The sequence below is a fragment of the Puma concolor genome, chromosome D2, assembly GCF_028749965.1.
Source record: "Puma concolor isolate L17-30 chromosome D2, mPumCon1.1.hap2, whole genome shotgun sequence".
Taxonomy (NCBI): domain Eukaryota; kingdom Metazoa; phylum Chordata; class Mammalia; order Carnivora; family Felidae; genus Puma; species Puma concolor.
In genome coordinates, this window is record NC_141677.1 from 36,143,342 (window position 1) to 36,163,012 (window position 19,671).

A 19,671-nucleotide genomic window follows, 5' to 3' on the forward strand; every position below is an offset into this window, starting at 1 on the left:
TAGGCTGAATTATGAACTAATGGCTTGTAAAAAATTCACCTTGAGCCAGCTACTGAAGATACTAAATAAGAGATAAAGGCTGAGGAAACCCAACACGCTGTTTGTTTGTTTTATCAGTAATGTAGCTCAAAAGTAGCCAAGCCAGTGGTGGATGGGGAACTTTCCCTGTGTTTTGTTTCCCTGAGCTGAGCCTGCAAATGCCAAGATTTAATCTAAAGAGGTTTGTGTTTTAAAAACTAACAACCAAGTAATAAAACACCTATAAAAGGGGTTTATAATGGAACTGGTGACAGTTTTGAGTGTAGTATTACAACTCTTCTGCTCCCCTCTCCCTTTTTCTATTCTTTCATCCAACTCGGTGCCCTTTGTCTTAGCTCCTTTCTCACCTTGTTGTCAAGAAGCATGTAAGTAGGGGCAGCTCACACCCCAGAGGTGCAAGCATCTTTAAAAAGTGAAGTGTGTATTGTGCTCTGCATTTGATGACAGGGTTGTGCTGCTTGTTTTGTCTGAGATAAGTTGCTCTAACAAAGTACCTACCTAGTTTGCACAGTGGTTTTGAATGGGAAGTTGGAGATGCTGCTACGGTGTCCGTGGCATGAGGATGTTGGGAGTCAACCAGGGCAGGAGGCCCGGGGCCTCTCCCTGGCACCCTGCCTCACCCTGATCTGCCAGAGCCCAAGATCTGCCTGACTCCAGGGACAGACTTCAGTCAACAGGTGGTTTTCCACCCAGGCCATCAAGCCTGAAACTTGGTTCTTTTACAAAGCCAAAGTTCTCCCCCTCCGGAAGAAATGGCGCCTCAGAAGGGAAACTTCATACTCAAACTCTGTAAGAGCCATTTCTCGAGGCTACTTTTCTTATTTTCCGAAGTCGCCCCTGCCAGCATCCCATCCATCCTCAGGAATAGCGAGGGACGGTCTTTTCAGTCTGGAGGGCGCTGGGAGGCACGAGGGCAGCGTGAGAGTGGCCTCGCCTGGGCGGCCAGAGGAGCCCCGGCCTCCCTCGTGTGGGCCTCAGGAACTCGGGGGGCCCAGGGGAAGCCTGGAAAACCGAACTTAGCCATCAGCCTTCGTTCGAACGCTGGCTAGAGGGGGAAGGGCCCCCCAGCGGTCTTTCCCCGACTCCCCCCCGCCCCCAGCACCTCTGCCATCCCTCTGCACCGCCTAAGAAAGCACTCAAAACGCAGCTAAGCTCTACAGCTCATCTCAGGCTGGGAGAGGGCATCTTGAGGGGGCAGTTTCCCCCTCCAGCCCACGTCTGACATCCCCACTCCCACCCAAGGATGCTGCCGCCGTGCCCTGTCCGCGGTCGCTGAATGTCACTGCTCCCTCTTCCTCCTGATCAGGGTAGACACAGCTCCCGAGGCATCTCCCACCCCAAAACTGCCGCGATCACCCGAGGGTGTAACGCCCGGGCGGAGGACGAAGTTTGGGGCCCACAGCAGCGGGAGGGGGGACGCGTTGGCGAGGACCGCACCTCTCAGTCCCAGCCCTGGCGGGCACACTCCCCGCCCCAAACGGCCCAGGCTTCCCCATCCTCCCGCGGACACCGGCATCCCCGCCCTCCCCCGAGGGCGGCGAGCGGAGCCCCCCAGGGCGGAGGCAGGTACCCCCGGGGCGGGGACTGGGGCGGGCGGGGTCCAGGCTGCGCCCCCGGCCGGGCCGGGCGGGCTAGCTGGCGGCGCGGGGGGAGCGGGGCTGGGCGGCGCTGCCTCGGGCTCTGTGCGCTGCAGCCCGGAGCCGAGGAGGAGGAGGCGGAGGAGGAGAAGGAGGCGGCGGCGGTGGGTCCCGGGCGGGGGGAGCGCGGCGCTGCGGACCCGGGCGGCTGGCAAAGGACGAGGCGGAGGCTGAGGAAGGCAGCGGGGAGACCCGGGCTGCAGCAACAAAGGGCAGCAAGCGATTGGCCGGGCTGCAGGCGAGGTTAGCCGGGGACCGGGGTGGCTGGAGGCAGCGGCGAACGGTGCACGTGCTTGCAGACACGGGCTAGTGTGGAGCCGGGGGGTGCACGCCCGGCGGGTAGGGGCTTGCTCCCCCTCGGCATGGGATGGCGAGTAGGCTGCAGCGACATCGCTCTGCCTGCACCCGGCCTTGGGCTTGCAGGGTAGGGGTGTGTGGGGGGTAAGGATGCGAGCCAGGGGGCGGGCGAGTAGTCGCCCGGGACGGGACGGGAGAGGGTGGAGGAGGGGGCGGGATGGAACGCTCCGGGCGGCGCGCCCGTCCGCGCGCTCCACCGCGGGAGCTGGTGACTGAGAACCTCGAATTTTAACTTCGCGTGCCCGCCCGCGCGCGCCCGCCCGCTCCCACCCCTAAATCCTGCGGCCGCCGCCAGCGATCAGCTCTCACACAAACTTTAGCTGCGGGCTAGGGGATTTGGGGTTGAGTGGGGGAGGGGAGAGGGAAAAGGCCCTCTGATTGGCGTTGTATGCAGCCAATAAGGCCAAACGCCTCTTCTGCCAGTAGACCCAATCCATTTCTAGAGGTTGAGGGGGTGGGTAGGTGGAAGTAGAGGTGGCGCGGTGTCTGGGAGAGAGAAAAAGGGCTAGACCAATAGGTGCCCAGAAGAGGCGGGCCCAGCAGTCTGTTGATTGGTACTGGCAGTGGACCCACCCCCGGGGTGGTTCCGGAGGGGGGGATGATGGGTCGAGGGGTGTGTCTATGCGGAGGCGAGATGACCGGCAGGAACCTGCCCCAATGGGCTGCAGGGTGGTTAGTGTGTGGGTGACGGACAGACCCGCAGGCCAACGGGTGGCCATAAGTGTCTGTGGTCTCCTCCAATGGAGCAGCGCCGGGGCGGGGCCGCGGCTCGGGTTTAATGAGACTCCATTGGGCTGTAATCAGTGTCATGTCGGATTCATGTCAACGACAACAACAGGGGGACACAAAATGGCGGCGGCTTAGCTCCTACCCCTGGCGGCGGAGGCAACGGTGGCGGAGGCGACGGCACCTCCTCCAGGCGGCAGCCGCGGCTTCTTTCTCAGGCAGCGGCAGCGCCCCCGGCAGGCGCGGTGGCGGTGGCGCGCGGCCAGGTCTGTCACCCACCCCGCGCATTCCCAGGGGGAGGAGACTGGGCGGGAGGGGGGGGTGGAAGGTGGGGGAGATCGGGAGCTTGTGACGCCCCTCCCACAGGCCTCTGCGCGAGGGTCACCGCGGGGCCGCTCGGGGTCAGGCTGCCCCTGAGCGTGACGGTAGGGGGCGGGGGGAAAAGGGAGGAGGGACAGGCCCCGCCCCTCAGCGGGGCCTCCAGGGCAATGGGCGGGGCTCGAGGGTGGAGGGGGCGGGGTCATATCTGGGTGGGGGCGGGGCTCGGGTGGTCGGCAGGCGAGGGTTTGGAGGGGTTTTCTGAGTGGGAGTGACCTGGTAGGAATGGTGGGGGGGGGGGGGCAGTGAGTGTCTGGGCAAGACTGGTGAGGGGGTGGCGGGTGGGAGGAGAAACTGGAGGTGTGCAAGCAGGTGTAAAGTGAGAGTAGGGAGTGGTGCAGCATTGGAGTTGTGGAAGGGGGACCGAGGGCTATGTGAGGGCAGGTGAGATGATGCAAAAGGATGGGATTGCAGTTATCTGAGGACAGTAAGAATAGGTAGGTTTGGGTGTGGTGGATGTGGAGTGGAGTTGAGAGAGCAGTAAAGAGTAGATATCGGATTGGGGGAAGTATTGGGGAAAAGTGAGGAGCAAGTACAGTCGCTGTAGTGAAGCAGGTATCTGGGTATATTGGCATATTGGAATTGTAAAGGAGGTTTGGGGTCTATGAAGCGTTAAAAAACATGGAAGAATGGTATGGATATGCTTGTGAGAGTCTTGAACGATAAGACAGCAGAGCACAACTTGCATAATATATCTGTAGTAGATCTTAGGAAGATGGGGGGATTCAGGGGGTTGAGAAAAGGCGGCAGGTGTGAAAAAAATGGGTGGGGCTGGGCAGTGGATCTAGGTGAATGTGATTTGGTGGACTAAACCAGGATTGGGGATAGGGCAAAGAAAGGTGTTAGTTTGGGAGACCAGGTTGTTGACAGGCTGAATTTCTTGGGTGAAACTTGAGCTGGAGTCTTGAGGTAGGGCAGGGTGTCTATTTCAGGGGGACACCTTAGTACTACCTTGGGAAAGACATTGTGTCTTTTGAATGTACAAGTACTAAAGTACTTGGTATGGCAAGAGTATGGGCAGAGTGCAGGAAATTAGTTGTGGGAGACAAGGGGCAAAGGCAGAGGGACTAGATTGCAAGTGGTTTCCTGTGCTCCATGAAGGTGTTTAAGCTCTGCAATTGGGAGAAGGTGTTAGGATGTGATAGAGAGAGTATTGCACAGAAGTTGTGAGAGAATAGTGATAAAGAATGAAAGATGTGGAAAATAGGTAATGAGAACCAGTGAACCAAGTATCAAGTATGTTTGGGGTGGAGGTACTAAGAAATTCAAAGTAAAGAGTATAGAAAGACTCTTCGGAATATGGACAGGAGGTGAAAGTAACAAATGGGAATTAATTATGCTAGGATAATGTTAGTTTTGTGGTGCTCCAAAAAAGTTATCATTATTATTTTGGTATAAATGTGAGTAAAGTACATTCTTCCTGTCTTACTTGTGTACCCTAGATTTTCTGGGTATATAACACACTCCCATTTTTACATAAATTCTTCACACATGTATCAAAATGAATTGGGGCAATCTTTTTATGTTTTTAAGAAGGATAGGAAAATATTGCATATTTCAGTAAGCAATAAGATTTTTACCTGAGAACTTCTACTTAGGGCTGAAGGTTGGGGAGCTGAAATGATGATTTAAAAAAAAAAAAAGGGAAGATAAAGGAAGGTTGTAACGTTAAAGGAGGAACTTAGGGGAATGACTGGTCGGTGCTGATGACATGGTCAGTTGAAGTTTTGCCTACGAGCTACAGTCAGGCCTCTGAGTAAAGTGGGTGTTATGTCATTGCCGTTATGCCAGATGTTTATCTCATGTACTTTTTGTGAAGATAAGATGGAAACTGTCAGATGTAAGGCATAATGTGAATGAAAAGTAAAATATGGTGAGTGTTGGAAGGTAGTTGAGGAATTTTAATAAGTAATTTTAATGGACTTCAAAAAACTTCATGGGTTTTTACATACCAGTTAGAAGAATCCTTAACCAACTGGTCTGGCTTTATTAAATGCCAGGATTCTTAACAGGTGACTTTTCAGTCTCTTTGATCGTTTTCCTCACAATACCTTCAGTTTTCCACATGCGTATACTTGCTTGTATTTGTATAAAGTGAGCAGGAAGGAAATTGTTTTATGAAAGTGGGGATGTGTGAGCTATAGTGATCAGTCTTTGTTTGCAGAATGGTAATGATGCATGGATGGGAGAAGTGTGATGAAGGGATGTTTTTCTTCTCTTATAACGCTTGAATCTGCATTTCCAACGCACCTTACAGCACCTTTTTGTAGGACTCACAATCTTGCACAATTTATTATTATTTTTTTTTAATCATCCATTCTACTGTTGCTGGATATTTGAGTTTTTTTCAAAAATGTAGTTTATTGTCAAATTGGTTTCCATATGACACCCAGTGCTCATTCCAACAAGTGCCCTTCTCAATGCCCATCACCCACTTTCCCCTCTCCCCCGCCTCCCATCAACCCTCAGTTTGTTCTCAGTATTTAAGAGTCTCTTATGGTTTGCCTCCCTCCCTCTCTGTAACTTTTTCCCCCTCCCCCTCCCCCATGGTCTTATGTTAAGTTTCTCAAGATCCACATATGAGTGAAAACAATATGGTATCTGTCTTTCTCTGACTGACTTATTTCACTTAGCATAATACCCTCCAGTTCCATCCACATTGTTGCAAATGGCAAGATTTCATTCTTTCTCATTGTCAAGTAGTATTCCATTGTATATATAAACCACATTTTCTTTATCTGTTCATCAGTTGATGGACTTTAGGCTCTTTCCATAATTTGGCTATTGTTGAAAGTGCTGCTATAAACATTGGGGTACATGGGCCCCTATGCATTAGCACTCCTGTATCCCTTGGGTAAATTCCTAGCAATGCTATTGCTGGGTCATAGGGTAGTTCTATTTTTAATTTTTTGAGGAACCTCCATACTGTTTTCCAGAGCGGCTGCACCAGTTTGCATTCCCACCAACAGTGCAAGAGGGTTCCTGTTTCTCCACATCCTTGCCAGCATCTATAGTCTCCTGACTTGTTCATTTTAGCCACTCTGACTGGCGTGAGGTGGACTGGCGTCAGAGTGGACTCACAGTCTTGCACAATTTTTTTTTTTTTTTTTTAATCATCCATTCTGTTGCTGGGTATTTGAGTTTTTTCCACTTTGGGGAAATTGTGTACAAAGCTGCTATGAGTGTTCTTGTACTGTCATGTGGGTACACGTGTGCATATGTTTCTCTAAGGTGTACACCTGGGAATGGAATTGCTGTACATAGACAGGGTGACCATTTATCCTAGTTTATGCCTGTTGTCACAGTGTATAACCCCTTTAATTCACAAAAGTGTCTGGATGATGAGTTGTATGATCACTCTAGTCATGAGGTATGCTTGTCTTCAACTTGACTAGGTACCAGACTGTTTTACAAAGTGGTGTACCAGACCACAGTCCTTCCTATGGTATGTGAGAATTCCCATTGCTTCTTGTCCTCTCCAGAACTCCGATTCATAGCTTTTCAAATTAGCCAATCTGAATTGCATTTGACTGGTTAGTAATCAGGTTGAGTGGCTTTTCATATATTTATTGGCTACTTGGATTTCCTTGTTTGTAAAATTCCTGTTCAGTTCTGCCCCGTATTTATTTTTTAAACTGGACCTTGTGTCTTTTACTGGTATTTCAAAGTTCTTTATTTACTCTAGATACCGATCCTTTGCATATGTATGTTGCAAACGTCTACTTCCATATTGTGGTTTGCCTTTTCACTCTCTTTATGGTGTCTTTTATTTTATTTTATTTTATTTTTTTTTAATTTTTTTTTTCAACGTTTATTTATTTTTGGGACAGAGAAAGACAGAGCATGAACGGGGGAAGGGCAGAGACAGAGGGAGACACAGAATCAGAAACAGGCTCCACGCTCTGAGCCATCAGCCCAGAGCCTGACGCGGGGCTCGAACTCACGGACCGCGAGATCGTGACCTGGCTGAAGTCGGACGCTTAACCGACTGCGCCACCCAGGCGCCCCTATGGTGTCTTTTAATGAACAGAAGTTCTTCATTTTAATGGAGTCAAATTTATTGGTGTTTTCTTTATGGTTAGTGCTTTTTGTGTCCTGTTTTAAGACTCTTTTCCCACCCTTAGGTCAAGAAGATATTCTTGTATTATTTTCTAAAATCTTGATTGACCTTAAAAGATCTATGATTATGAGTAAAATACACTGTTCTTGACCCCATCCTTGCCATTACAAATCTATTTTTTGGTTTGGCCACTTTCTTCTGCTCTGTCTTGAGTTTTTACTTGTGCTGACTTCCCCTGTCTCTTAGGAGAAAATGGTCATATAGACAGAAATTCAGCTAGATTAGATTTCACAGGTCTCCAGCTGACTTGTATTGCCCTTTTTCCTTTTATGAGCTTGCATTTTATTGTGTTCCTGCTATATGTCTGCCACCATCCTTGGTTCTTTCATATTTGTTATCTCAACTATTCCTCTTAACAGTTCTGCAAAACAGAGATGTATAATCTTTTTCATGGAGGAGAAAACGGAGACTTAGATTGATTGACGTGTCCGATATCCCACAGTTTAGGTAGCTGGCAAAGTGGGGACTTGATCCCTGAACTCTCTAGGTATGTCCCATCCCAGCATACCTCCTTGTTGAATAAGATTTCAGATGCCTATTTGATAATATCCAAAATCAAGGAGAGTAACTTTCTTACCTATAATGTAACATGTCCCAATTAAAGCACATATAGTTACTGTGAAACTCAATAAAATTATTGGCCTCTCTGTGTATATTAAAGTAAGTAAAGTTAGGGGCACCTGGGTGGCTCAGTTGGTTGCATGTCCGACTTCAGCTCAGGTCATGATCTCCTGGTTTGTGGGTTTGAGCCCCATGTTGGGCTTTGCACTAACAGCACAGAGCCTGTTTTTGATTCTCTCTCTCCCTCTCTCTCTCTGCCCCTCCCCTGCCCATGCTCGTGCACGCACGCGCGCTCTCTCTCTCAAAAATAAATAAGTGTTAAAACAAATTTTTAGAAAGTAAGTAAAGCTAGAGTAGTCAGTGGACCTTAAGGGGTCCTGGGATAGGTGATAGAGGTCCTGTAAACCCTTGAAATTGTATGCAAATGTCTGTATGTATATGGGTTCATTTTTAAAAATAGATCTTTAATTTTCTTGAGGTTCTCAAGGGGGAACCCTAATTTGTTTTCAGGCTGTACAGGATATCCTGTTTGAAGACATTTGTAATAAAGTTAATGCAGTATTCTCCAATGATCTGTATTTTCAAAATAATCTTTTAAAAATTCAGAGTTTTTTTCCCCAATACATTATTCTCAGTCTTTGTCATTAAAACCTGGTTAAAGCTAATTTACAATTAGGAAGAAATCCAGGATTGAATAGGAATTTTTAAATGCCAAAAAAAGACCTTCTAAATTTAGTTGATTATTTCTTAAATGAGAGTGCTTAGTTATAATATCATCATTACTAATCAGTGTACCCTGGCTCCAAAGGCCTGATGACTTCAAATGACTTTTCATCTTGTCTCTAAAATCCTGTTTTACAAGGGATCAAATTTCCTGTGAGGTTCCTAACAGTGTGATTAAAGTTTAGAGACTGAAACTATTGAGCGCTTAAATGTAGGAATGACTATGCAAGCCTAATTCTTGGGCTTCACCAGGAGATTTGGGGCATGTCTCTACTAATTTGTGATGATGATGCTGAAACTAATCTTTGCTAGGGATTATGGAAGCCATAATAGTTTATTGATGGTTCAGTTATTGTTTGTTGAAGCAGATATACACAATTATAGTTTAATGACATAACAAGGATATTGTCAACTAGGAGAGCATGACATGAAAAATTAAACTTCCAATTAATATAATATGTATTAGTTGAAATGATAATTTTCATGGTGATTTAGCCTCTTAGAAATCCTTGGAAAACATTATTAGCTTGTGAATTGGAAACTCTCTATGTTAATGAGTAGTGAGAAAGAATTTAGTATTATTCCAAAAAAAAAGGGGGGAATTTAAGATTCATTTCAATTAACAGTTATTGAGTGCCTACTCTGGGCTTGCTGCTGAGTTAGACTCTTAAGTTGAACAAGATTGTTGTTGGGAGAGATGAAATACTGGTTGCTTTTGTTTGTTCAGTCATCCTTCACTCCAGTCTATACTGGATGGATATTATTGCCAGAGTGATTCAAACATTCAACAAATTTGTGCATGTGTGGGTGCACTTCACTATGCCGTACTGTGTCACTACTCCTGCGTTAGCTTCCTGTTACTTCATATGTCATGTTCACACACCTCAGCCTGGCTTTTGTTACATCCAGCTTTATTTCTTACTTCTCTTCAACACCTACTGGCTCTAGGCATGCATATGGGCTCAGCGTCCCTTTTATTAGGCAGTTCATTCTTAGCTCCTGTGCCTTCTGCTAGATTCCCTTCATTCATTCACTGATGCATTCCTTTAACAAATAGGCACTGAACCCCTCTTATGTTCAAGTTGTGGTCCTGGGAAATCTAGGGGCATACAAAGGTGAAATCAAACATGAATCCTATTTTTTTTTTTTTAATGTTTATTTATTTGGGGGAGAGACAGAGACAGAGACAGAGAGACAGAGAGGGAGAGAGAGAGAGAGGCAGAGAGGGGAGGACAGAGAATCTGATGCGGAACTTGAACTCACAAACCTTGAGATCATGACCTGAGCCAAAGTCAGATGCTTAACTGACTGAGCCACCCAGACGCCCCAAACACGAATCCTGTTCTTAAGAATTTCCCAATTCTGGTAAGGGAGAGGAGGTAAACACATAAATGAGCACAGTACAAAGTAGAAAATGAATGCTAAAATACTAAGATAGCTAAAAGCTTCCTGTTAGACAAAGACATGTAGGGCTTCTGAGAAGGTGTTCATTTTTACTGGACCATGAAGGATTTGAATTTTTACTTCATTTGGGTGAAGAAACTGGGCCTGGGCGGTTATCCAAGTTCCGCCTGGTCTTTCAAGGTCCAGTTTATGTCCCATCCATCCAAGGGGTGTTTTACTCACTCAGCAAGGTAAAGTTACAGTTGTTTCCAGACTTTTTCCCTTTTGTAATCAGAGGAACCCTTTCAGTGAAGCAAATCTTATGGAAAGACCCATTATAAATGGGACAGTTAAAGTAGAGCTGCTTAGTTGGGTGCAAGGAGTTATGTGGCCTTAGTGTTTAAGCCACAGAGGTACCTGCAGGTGATATCCAAGACACTTACTCACAAGAGATCCAAGGAGTCTAGTTTGAAAGCCAGTGGAGAGACAGGAAAAAGTTTAGATTTTAACATTTGAATTAAAATCCTTCATGACTTAGTGGTCTGAAGTCTTGACCAAGTCATGTCTCAGTTTTCCTTTTGCAAAATGGGGCAACAGTGCTACCTTACAGGGTTGTTTGGGTTGTTTTTGTTTTTTCCAACGTTTATTTATTATTTTTGGGACAGAGAGAGACAGAACATGAACGGGGGAAGGGCAGAGAGAGAGGGAGACACAGAATCGGAAACAGGCTCCAGGCTCTGAGCCATCAGCCCAGAGCCCGACGCGGGGCTCGAACTCACGGAGCGCGAGATCGTGACCTGGCTGAAGTCGGACGCTTAACCGACTGCGCCACCCAGGCGCCCCTTTGCAGGGTTGTTTTAATGTTTACTGATAATCTGTGTAAAGTGCCTGTTCCACAGTAGGTGTTAGAAAATGGTTAGCATTATAGTTTAGTGCTTTCTTTTTTTTAAGTGATATATTGAGGTGAAATTTACATAATATAAATGTAACCGGTTAAAGCGAACAATTCATTGGCATCTGGGTGGCTTAGTTGGTTAAGCCTCCTACTCTTGGTTTTGACTCAAGTCATGAGATCCAGTCCCATATCCAACTTGGGATTCTCTTTCTCCCGCGCTTTCTCTCTCTTTTAAAAGAAAGAAATTTAACAATTCAGTGACACTTAGTACATTCACAGTGTTGTGTGACCACCACCTTTGTCTCGTTCCAAAATATTTTTATCAATCTAAAATAAAATCCCTTACCCGTTAAGCAATTTCTCCTCATTCCTTCACTCCCCGGGCCCTACCAATCTATGTTCTATGTATGGGTTTACCTATTCTGGATGTTCCATATAAATGGAATTATACTATATGACTTTTTGTGTCTGGCTTCTTTTCTAACAAATATCACCATATGGATGCTGTTCGATGTTGTCAGACAGCAGATATTTGTTAACTGAGGACACTATTTTGAGCAACTGTGCCAATAGTCTGTGCTGGATGGTTATAGAAGAAAAAAATTAAGGTCTCTTTAAGCAGTGTATGTTCTGTTTCAGAAGATACTGTTAAGATTTGTGGGTCCTCACTCAGTTACATAACAGGCTATGAAAAAATCCAGGAGCATATAAAAGTGAGAGAGCTAAAAATAACTTGGCAAGTAAGACCCAGGATGACAAAAGAGTAAACTCTATTGTTAATCTTTACTTTAAGCACTGTTTTTGGCTCATCTGTAATCTCATGACTCAAGTATTATGACATTGATTTTGAAACAACACACAGCTTTATTGAAAGCTGTGAGGAGGTTTCACATAATATTTATGATCCAGGGTATTTTGACTCTTCTTATGCTGACATGAATATTTCTGAATAGTGTTGATATTTATATGATACTAATGAAGCCAAAAGCTCATGTTGGACTAAGCATTTCTCTAGATCTGTTTAGAATAGTTTGTAATGAATGATGTAAATACATCCATACAACCATATAATTTACTGATATTATTTTCTAGTTAAAAATAAAGTGATTGAAGCCCTTAGAAAATAGAATAATTTAATTTGATGTAGCGTGAGTCCTCAGAATTAATTTGGAATAATTCACTCCCTTTTTGGTAGCCTTTTAGTCCAACTTTCATTTTATAGAAAAAAATGAAAAGAGAATAATGATTTTTTAGGGTTGTTCTTGTGATAGAATGTCCTGTCTACATGTGAAACAAATCTTGGTGCTCTGAAAAAGAGAAGTGGTGTGGATAATTGCAAATTGGGGAAAAAAGCATTTCTGTTTGACTTTTGAATGAATTATGCTTTTTTTTTTCTTTTGCTATAGATTTGTCTTTCTAGTTAGATACTGCTTAGACTAAAATTAGTTTTCAATCTATTCTCTTAGTGTATACCAATTTACAGTGTGGCCATTGGGATGTCAGAAACAAACTTGCCTAAGATTAAAAAATTTGCTGTGGATAATATACAAAGTGGATGTGTTTAGTTGACAATTGGCTACAGATAAGAGACTACTGATTCTTTTCCTCTCCTAGCTGTGTGTGTGTGTATGCTTTAACACAGATTCCGCTTGTAGCATAGAGCTGCTGAGTTACATCTGCTTCTGCCTAATTAACTCTGTTGGTTGGTGTCAGATGAGAGCTAATTTTAAGATTAAATTGAAGAGTGTGGTGTGTGTCTAGTTGGGGGAGGGGAGAAGGAGGATGTAAGGTTGCTTGGTTGTTTTGTAGAAGATAAAAATGAAATTATTCACGGTATTGCTTTAAATTTATTTTTTGCCTTTGAAGTGAACATGATCACTGTTGTCCACTGTTGTCCTAAAGTGTGATCTGTGTTAATACATATTTAGTATTGTGAAAGCTGGTACATCCTTCTCTTAGGTACAATTATTGGCCATATCTTGATTATCCAGTCAGTACATTGATGCCAGGTGACCTCTGGGTGAAATAGTGAAAGTTTCCTGGGAAAGTTAATACTGAGCTTCAAACAATAATTGACTTTTTTTCCCAGACAAAATGTTATACCTGCCTGGCTATTTGAGTAATACCAATTTTTTTTTTCCTCATGATGAGATTCTTGCTTAGACTCTATCACAGTCTGGAGGACAGATCTGGTTATCTTAAAGAAGAACAAAATTTCTTTCTTTTTTTTTTTTTGAGAGAGAGAGAGAGAGAGTGTGTGTGCGCGCGCACATGTAAATGAGCAGGGGAGGGGCAGAGAGAGGAGAGAGAATTTAAGCAGGCTCTGCTGAGCACAGAGCCCTATGCAGGGCTTGATTTTACAACTCTGAGATCATGACCTGAGCAAAAATCAGAGTTGGACACTTAACTGACTGAGCCACCCAGGCACCCCCCAATTTTTTTTTTTAAGTTTGTTTATTTTGAGAGAGAGAGAGAATGTGCACATGCAAGCAGAGGAGAGCAGAGACAGAATCCCAAGCAGGCTCTGTGCTGTCAGTGCAAAGCACCGCACAGGGCTTGATCTCACTAACCTGGAGATCACGACCTGAGCCAAAATCAAGAGTTGGACATTTAACCAACTGAGCCACCCAGGCACCCCCAAAATTTCTTTTTTTTTTTTTCTAACGTTTATTTATTATTGAGAGACAGACATAGAGCGTGAGCAGGGGAGGGGTAGAGAGAGGGGGAGACACAGAATCTGAAGTAGCTCCAGGCTCTGAGCTGTCAGCACAGAGCCTGACGTGGGGCTTGAACTCACAAACTGCAAGATCATGACCTGAGTCGAGGTCGGTTGCCTAACCAACTGAGCCACCTAGGCACCCCCAAAATTTATTTCTTTAAGCACTGCTTTGGGGCTTCCATTTCCTGTTCTGAATTCCATGTTCTTAAAAACCCTTTAGTGGTAGGAAAGAGTTAATACAACACCAAAAGTAAAGTGCTAATAAACTCATAGTAGTTGTTTGTATTGGATAGTTGTGAAGATCCATAGATGGTTCCTGAATTTGAGGGATGTCCTTATGCCCAAATTAACATTTACTTTTTTTTCCTTTGGCAGATTTGCTTGAAGATCTGGACAATCTTCTTTTTTGTCATGGACTGTTAAAACATTTGGAGTTCCAATTCTGGTATTTTCCCTTATTTTATTATATTTTTCAGATATAAAATGTCAGTCTTATTGAAATGTGTTGATAATGGATATGAACAATTCTTTTGATTGTATGTAAAGATTGTGGTATTAGCTTGTCATGAAGGTATATTATGCATGTTTCTTAGTTTTTGTTTTAATGTGTGTTCATTTACCTGTGTAACCAGAGTGCCTGAGAGCACTGTTGGATACTTTTCTGTGACCTCTTCTTCTCCTTCCTGCAGTTGTATTTTGTGCAATCAAATTAAATTAGTTGATTTATCCTAAATAATTACTTGGACATAGTGAAATATCTTCTAATGAAATTTTGCCCCAAACCATTTTACTTTGGAAAGACGTGTCCTATTCTAAACTTACTAACACAGAATGATTCCATGTTCCATCTTGAAAGTAGTTGCACAATGAAAGCCAGTGATTTCATTCCTAAACACACCATATTCCAAGTCTAACATTTTTTCAATGATTTATATAATGACACAAGGGGAGCGTTTATTAGATTTGCAGATGACATAGATGACAGAACCAGGATCCAAAATGATCTAACAAGTTGGAAGATAGACCCAAACCAACAAAATGAACTTGAACTGTAATAAATTTTAAATCCCGGCATTTATATTTGCACAAGGAAGGGAATGGAAGGAGTCAGCTTGACAGCATTTTTGAAAGAAGATCTGGGATTTTTTGTTGGACTGCTTGCTTAGCATGAGTCAATTGTGTGGCAAGGCTGTTAAGAAAGTTCATGTAACCTTGAGTTCCATTTATACTTGGATAATGCCCGGACTGCCAGATTTTAGGATGGATGTTAGCCAAACTAGTGAGCCAACCAAAAGAAGGAGGTGCTTGGAAACCATGTGGTAGGAAGTGTTAAGGGTGGATATGAGTGGTCTAAATAAAGTAGGTAGAATGGAGTTGACTTTTAGTGATTTTTTTAAACAGTTCTTATTTTCAAATATTTGAAGGCTTGTCATATTTAGAATTAATAAGAATTCCTTGAGATTGTTCTATGGAAGCCAGGACTAGAGGGTAGAAGTTAGGGGAGGACAGATTTTGGCTTTTGTGAACAAGAAATATATTATTACAGTTAGAGCTCTCCAACAGTGGAGAGAACTCCCTCAAAAAGCGACAAATTCTCCATCACTGGAAGTATTTTGAGACTTGATGGCCCATCTGTTGAGGTTATTGAACAAGGGATCTTTTACTGGATAACTAGGGATTAGATGGGATGACCTGTACAGTCCCTTTAGCCACACATTTCTGAATCTGAAAAAATGGAGTGAACCTACAGTTTACTGATTGCAAAGAGGACAATCCTTTTTAAACTGCGTCTTTCAAGCTGACTGAGCAAGTACGGTTCAGTGGCCCAGTTTTTCAGCAGCAGAGGAAATGTTATGTTTTTCATTATATCTGGCTAAAGTTTTGTGTTTTTTTTTTAAATTTTTTTAAAGTTTATTTTTCAGAGTGAGAGAGACATTGCAAGCGGGGGAGGGGCAGAGAGAGAGAAACATAGAATCTGAAGCCAGCTCCAGGCTCTGAGCTGTCAGCACAGAGCCCGACGTGGGCTCAAACCCACAAGCCATGAGAATCATGACCTGAGCTGAAGTCGGACGCTTAACTGACTGAGCCACCCAGGCACCCCATATCTGGCTAAAGTTTTGAGGAAAGACACTTATTTTCCCTTTTAGATACATTAAATAAATAACCAGAGATAAATTTAATTTTGTATTTTATGAGACATGTTTCAAAGCATGTAGATATTCTATTAATGGAAGTGATGATAGCTACTGTATATTGTATATTAGATATCATATTCACTTAATTCTCTTAATACTCCTGTGAGGGACATATTATTACCCTACAGGTAAGGTGACTGACACTCATCCAGGGTTTCTCCACTAGATGTTGGTAGAGCTGGTATTCATACCATTAGTCCGATTGCAGAGGCAGATCTAGCTGGAACAGACAGTTGTGGCTCAGGTGAAGATAGCACTGGACTTCGATTTTAGAATAATGGCATTTGAGCCTTAAGTTTTACTATTGACTGTAACCTTGAGTTCTGTCTTTTCCTGAACCTTAGCTTACCCACAGAATTGACTTGCAGATTAAATGACAAGTTAGGTGTGTGCATACTCTGTAAACTTTAAACTCTAAAAAGAGTTAAGATGTGTATATTACTAGTGGAAGGCAAGATTAGAACCCAGATCTGATCTATCTCCCAGGCGAGGGCACTTTCTTCTGGTGTTCTTTGCAAGTGTACCCAATATATAGATTGGCGATATAAGGTGGTTTTGTTGTACGCCAGAGGCTCTCAGAGAGCAATACCACTGTTTACCTGGAATCAGATTTGCATGAACCTTCCTTGTATTGAGCCAGGTATTAAGATACCTAGAATGGTATATTATTTAAAAGGTGAAGGGTTAAAGGGGTGCCTGGGTGGCTCAGTCGGTTGAGCGTCTGACTTCGGCTCAGGTCATGATCTCGCAGTTGACAAGCTCGAGCCCTGCGTCGGGCCCTGTGCTGACAGCCCAGAGCCTGGAGCCTGCTTCAGATTCTGTGTCTCCTTCTCTCTCTGCCCCTTCCCTGCTCATGGTCTGTCTCTCTCTGTCTCAAAAATAAATAAACATTAAAAACAAAAAATTAAAAAAAAAAGGTGAAGGGTTATGTTACCATATTAGTTTCAGTTTTCCAACCTGTGGGTTAGAGAGTGTCACAGACCCTTTGCAAAGGGATGGGAGGATATGATTCCATAGAAGTGGCTAGATGAGAAATTTTCTTATGTGTGGCTTGGGAAATATCTAGCTGAAATAGAAGAATCAGGATTATTGGATTATTGCCTTTTTTAAATTGAAGATTTTTTTTTTTTTAAATATTTATTTTGAACAAGCATGCATGTCAACAGGGGAGGAGCAGAGAGAGAGAGAATCCCAAGTAGGTTCAATGCTGTCAGCACAGAGCCTGACATGGGGCTCAATCCCACAAACTGTGAGATCATGACCTGAGCTGAAATTAAGAGTCAGACACTTAACTGACTGAGCCACCCAAGCACCCCTCTCATCCTTATGATTTTCTTAATAACATTTTCTTTTCTCTAGCTAACTTTATTTTAAAAATACAGTATGTAATAAATATAACTTACAAAATGTGTTAATCAACCGTTTATGTTATTGGAAAGGCTTCCAGTTAACAGTAGGCTATTAGTAGTTACGTTTTTGGGGAGTCAAAAGTTATAGGTAGATTTTTGACTATGTGGGGGTTGATGCCCCAATCCCTCATATTGTTCGAGTCAGCTATACTTTCATCAGATTTTTTGTGTCGTAGACTTACTCTTTGAGGTTGGTTTTATGTTTAGAATAGACATATATCTTGAGCTACTCATGTAATGTTATTAATTTCAATAAAGGTTAATCCATTAAATAAGTACGTAGGTGTTATCTTTTCAGTGCCCCATAATGACTTCATATAAATAACAAGTGAGAGTCCTAAAAAAATTTCCTTCTCAGACCGTGACCCAATTTCTGGTTAGGAAATATAGTCACTGTGGCTTTGTTACATAACACTTGCCTGTCATTACTTCTGTGGGCCTTTTGCATCTGAAAAGTAATACTAAAGAGTCTTTTATTTTTCAAAGTTCCATTATTAAGGACCTTTTCCCCCTTTTTATCCTTTAAGGTCTTGATTTCCTTGTTAAAGATGTTCTTCACCCGAATGCAGTCTCTCCCGTTGGTCAAATAAGACAACTATCAACATTGCCTGTGTGTCCTGTTTTTAATCTCTTAAGGATGGATGTTTGTGAGGTTTTGTTTAATACGGTCTGGAATATTTTGCCCATTTGTTGAATTGTAAATGACTTTTAAATGTTCAAGTTCTGTTAAATACAAGGAGAACCTCTATGGGTAACTTTGGTATTGAAGAAGTCATTTGTCAACCATGGTAAAACTTGCAAACCCACTTTATACAGAGTGGATTCTTGAAGCTATACAGAAAATAAAAAAGCAAAAGCAAAGGCCCTCTGAAGAGAGAATCTGCCATGCAGTCAGCACTTCCCATGGGTTGGATAAGAAGACAGTCTCTGAACAGCTGGAACTCAGTGTTCAGGATGGCTCAGTTCTTAAAGTCACCAACAAAGGCCTTGCCTCCTATAAGGACCCAGACAACCCTGGGCGCTTTTCATCAGTTAAACCAGGCACTTTTCCTAAGTCAACCAAGGGGTCTAGGGGATCATGTAATGATCTCCGCAATGTGGATTGGAATAAACTGTTAAGGAGAGCAATTGAAGGACTCGAGGAGCCAAATGGCTCCTCCCTGAAGAACATCGAGAAGTATCTCAGAAGTCAAAGTGATCTCATAAGCACCACCAACAACCCAGCCTTTCAGCAGCGGCTGCGACTAGGGGCCAAACGTGCAGTGAACAATGGGAGGTTACTGAAAGATGGACCGCAGTACAGGGTCAATTATGGAAGCTTAGACTGCAAAGGGGCTCCCAAGTATCCCAGTGCTTTCCCGTCCTCGCTACCACCTGTCAGCCTTCTACCCCATGAGAAAGATCAGGTAAGTGAAGACAATATATTCTAAGTATTGCCCATCTGTCTTGTACAGTTTCAGTTAAATTCTATATGTACAAAAGTTCTGAGTGAAGTTGAATAAAATCATATCTTTTGCTTTAGAGCAGGCTTTTATATTTTAAAATGTATATATTGTTTTTTAATATAAATTGTTCTATACTGTTTTACTGTGTATTACAGGGTTTCCTTATTAGGAAGAATTTAATGTGATGATTATGCAATTTGTTTTTTAAACACTAGTTGCTAATTGGGGAGTGCTTGAAGGGACCTGGATAGTAACTTTAATCCTCCTTCATCAAGGCAGGACCATATATATTTCAAAAGTCTAAGAAAGGCCATTGTATATTTTTCTTTTTAAAAAATATTAAATTATTTATAATTTATCTTTTCAGCTTTATTGAGGTATAATTGATACATTTTTCTCTTTATTATTTTCAAAGAAGACAGCTCTATAGACTAGTTAATTATATTAATACCAATAACCTGTGCATTCCTGGAATTGTTTTAATGTGTGACCTAAATCCTGCGTATTTCAATTTGAAGTAATTTATTATTATCTGATTCTCAGTGGGTGAAAGTGAATGTTTATTTTGTGTCATGCCATATCTTTTACTGTTTAGTTTCTCTGGGTCTTACGTTATTTCTGGAGTATTTATACATATATGACAGTTTTCTCACTTATACATATAAATGACTTCTGTAATTTAAATCTTTGATCGAGTAGGATTTTTGTTTCATTTCAAAGCTACTGAAGGTGTCTCCCAAACTAAAACCTAAGTAGAGCAATAGCAAATTGTTTATAATAATTTAGGCCTTTCATTGTTGGCAGAAAGAGTAGTTGTAGGCATTGACTACATTTCTAGGAGTGATGGAAACACAAGTGTTAAGGAAAGTTGTGCACCTCATAGCTTGTTTTTCTTCTTTGGGTACTGCCAGCTCTTGAGATGGACTCTACTTCCCTCAGTGGTTTAAGCTGATAGAGACCCAGCTCTAGAAACTGGGTAGGACCCAGTGATTTGCCTTTCTAGCATTCCTTCCTTCCTTCCTTCCTTCCTTCCTTCCTTCCTTCCCTCCCTCCCTCCCTCCCTCCCTCCCTCTGTCTTTCTTTT

General features: G+C 43.0%; 1 protein-coding gene across 4 annotated transcripts in view; it reads left to right on the forward strand.

Annotated features, from left to right (window-relative positions):
• Positions 1-1,791: 1,791 nt before the first annotated feature.
• KAT6B (lysine acetyltransferase 6B) overlaps positions 1,792-19,671 on the forward strand; it is a 190,539-nt gene continuing 172,659 nt past the window's right edge. Inside the window, exons 1-3 of one of the 4 annotated variants that reach the window (XM_086680042.1) lie at positions 1,792-1,919; positions 13,914-13,983; positions 17,670-18,548. In XM_086680042.1, coding sequence (XP_086536168.1) covers positions 17,928-18,548 — 621 coding nt within the window. In that variant the 5' untranslated portion in view covers positions 1,792-1,919; positions 13,914-13,983; positions 17,670-17,927. Of the gene's footprint in view, positions 1,920-2,687; positions 3,026-13,913; positions 13,984-17,669; positions 18,549-19,671 lie in introns of those variants that run through there. The other 3 variants (XM_086680041.1, XM_086680043.1, XM_086680045.1) reach the window with 3 other exon arrangements.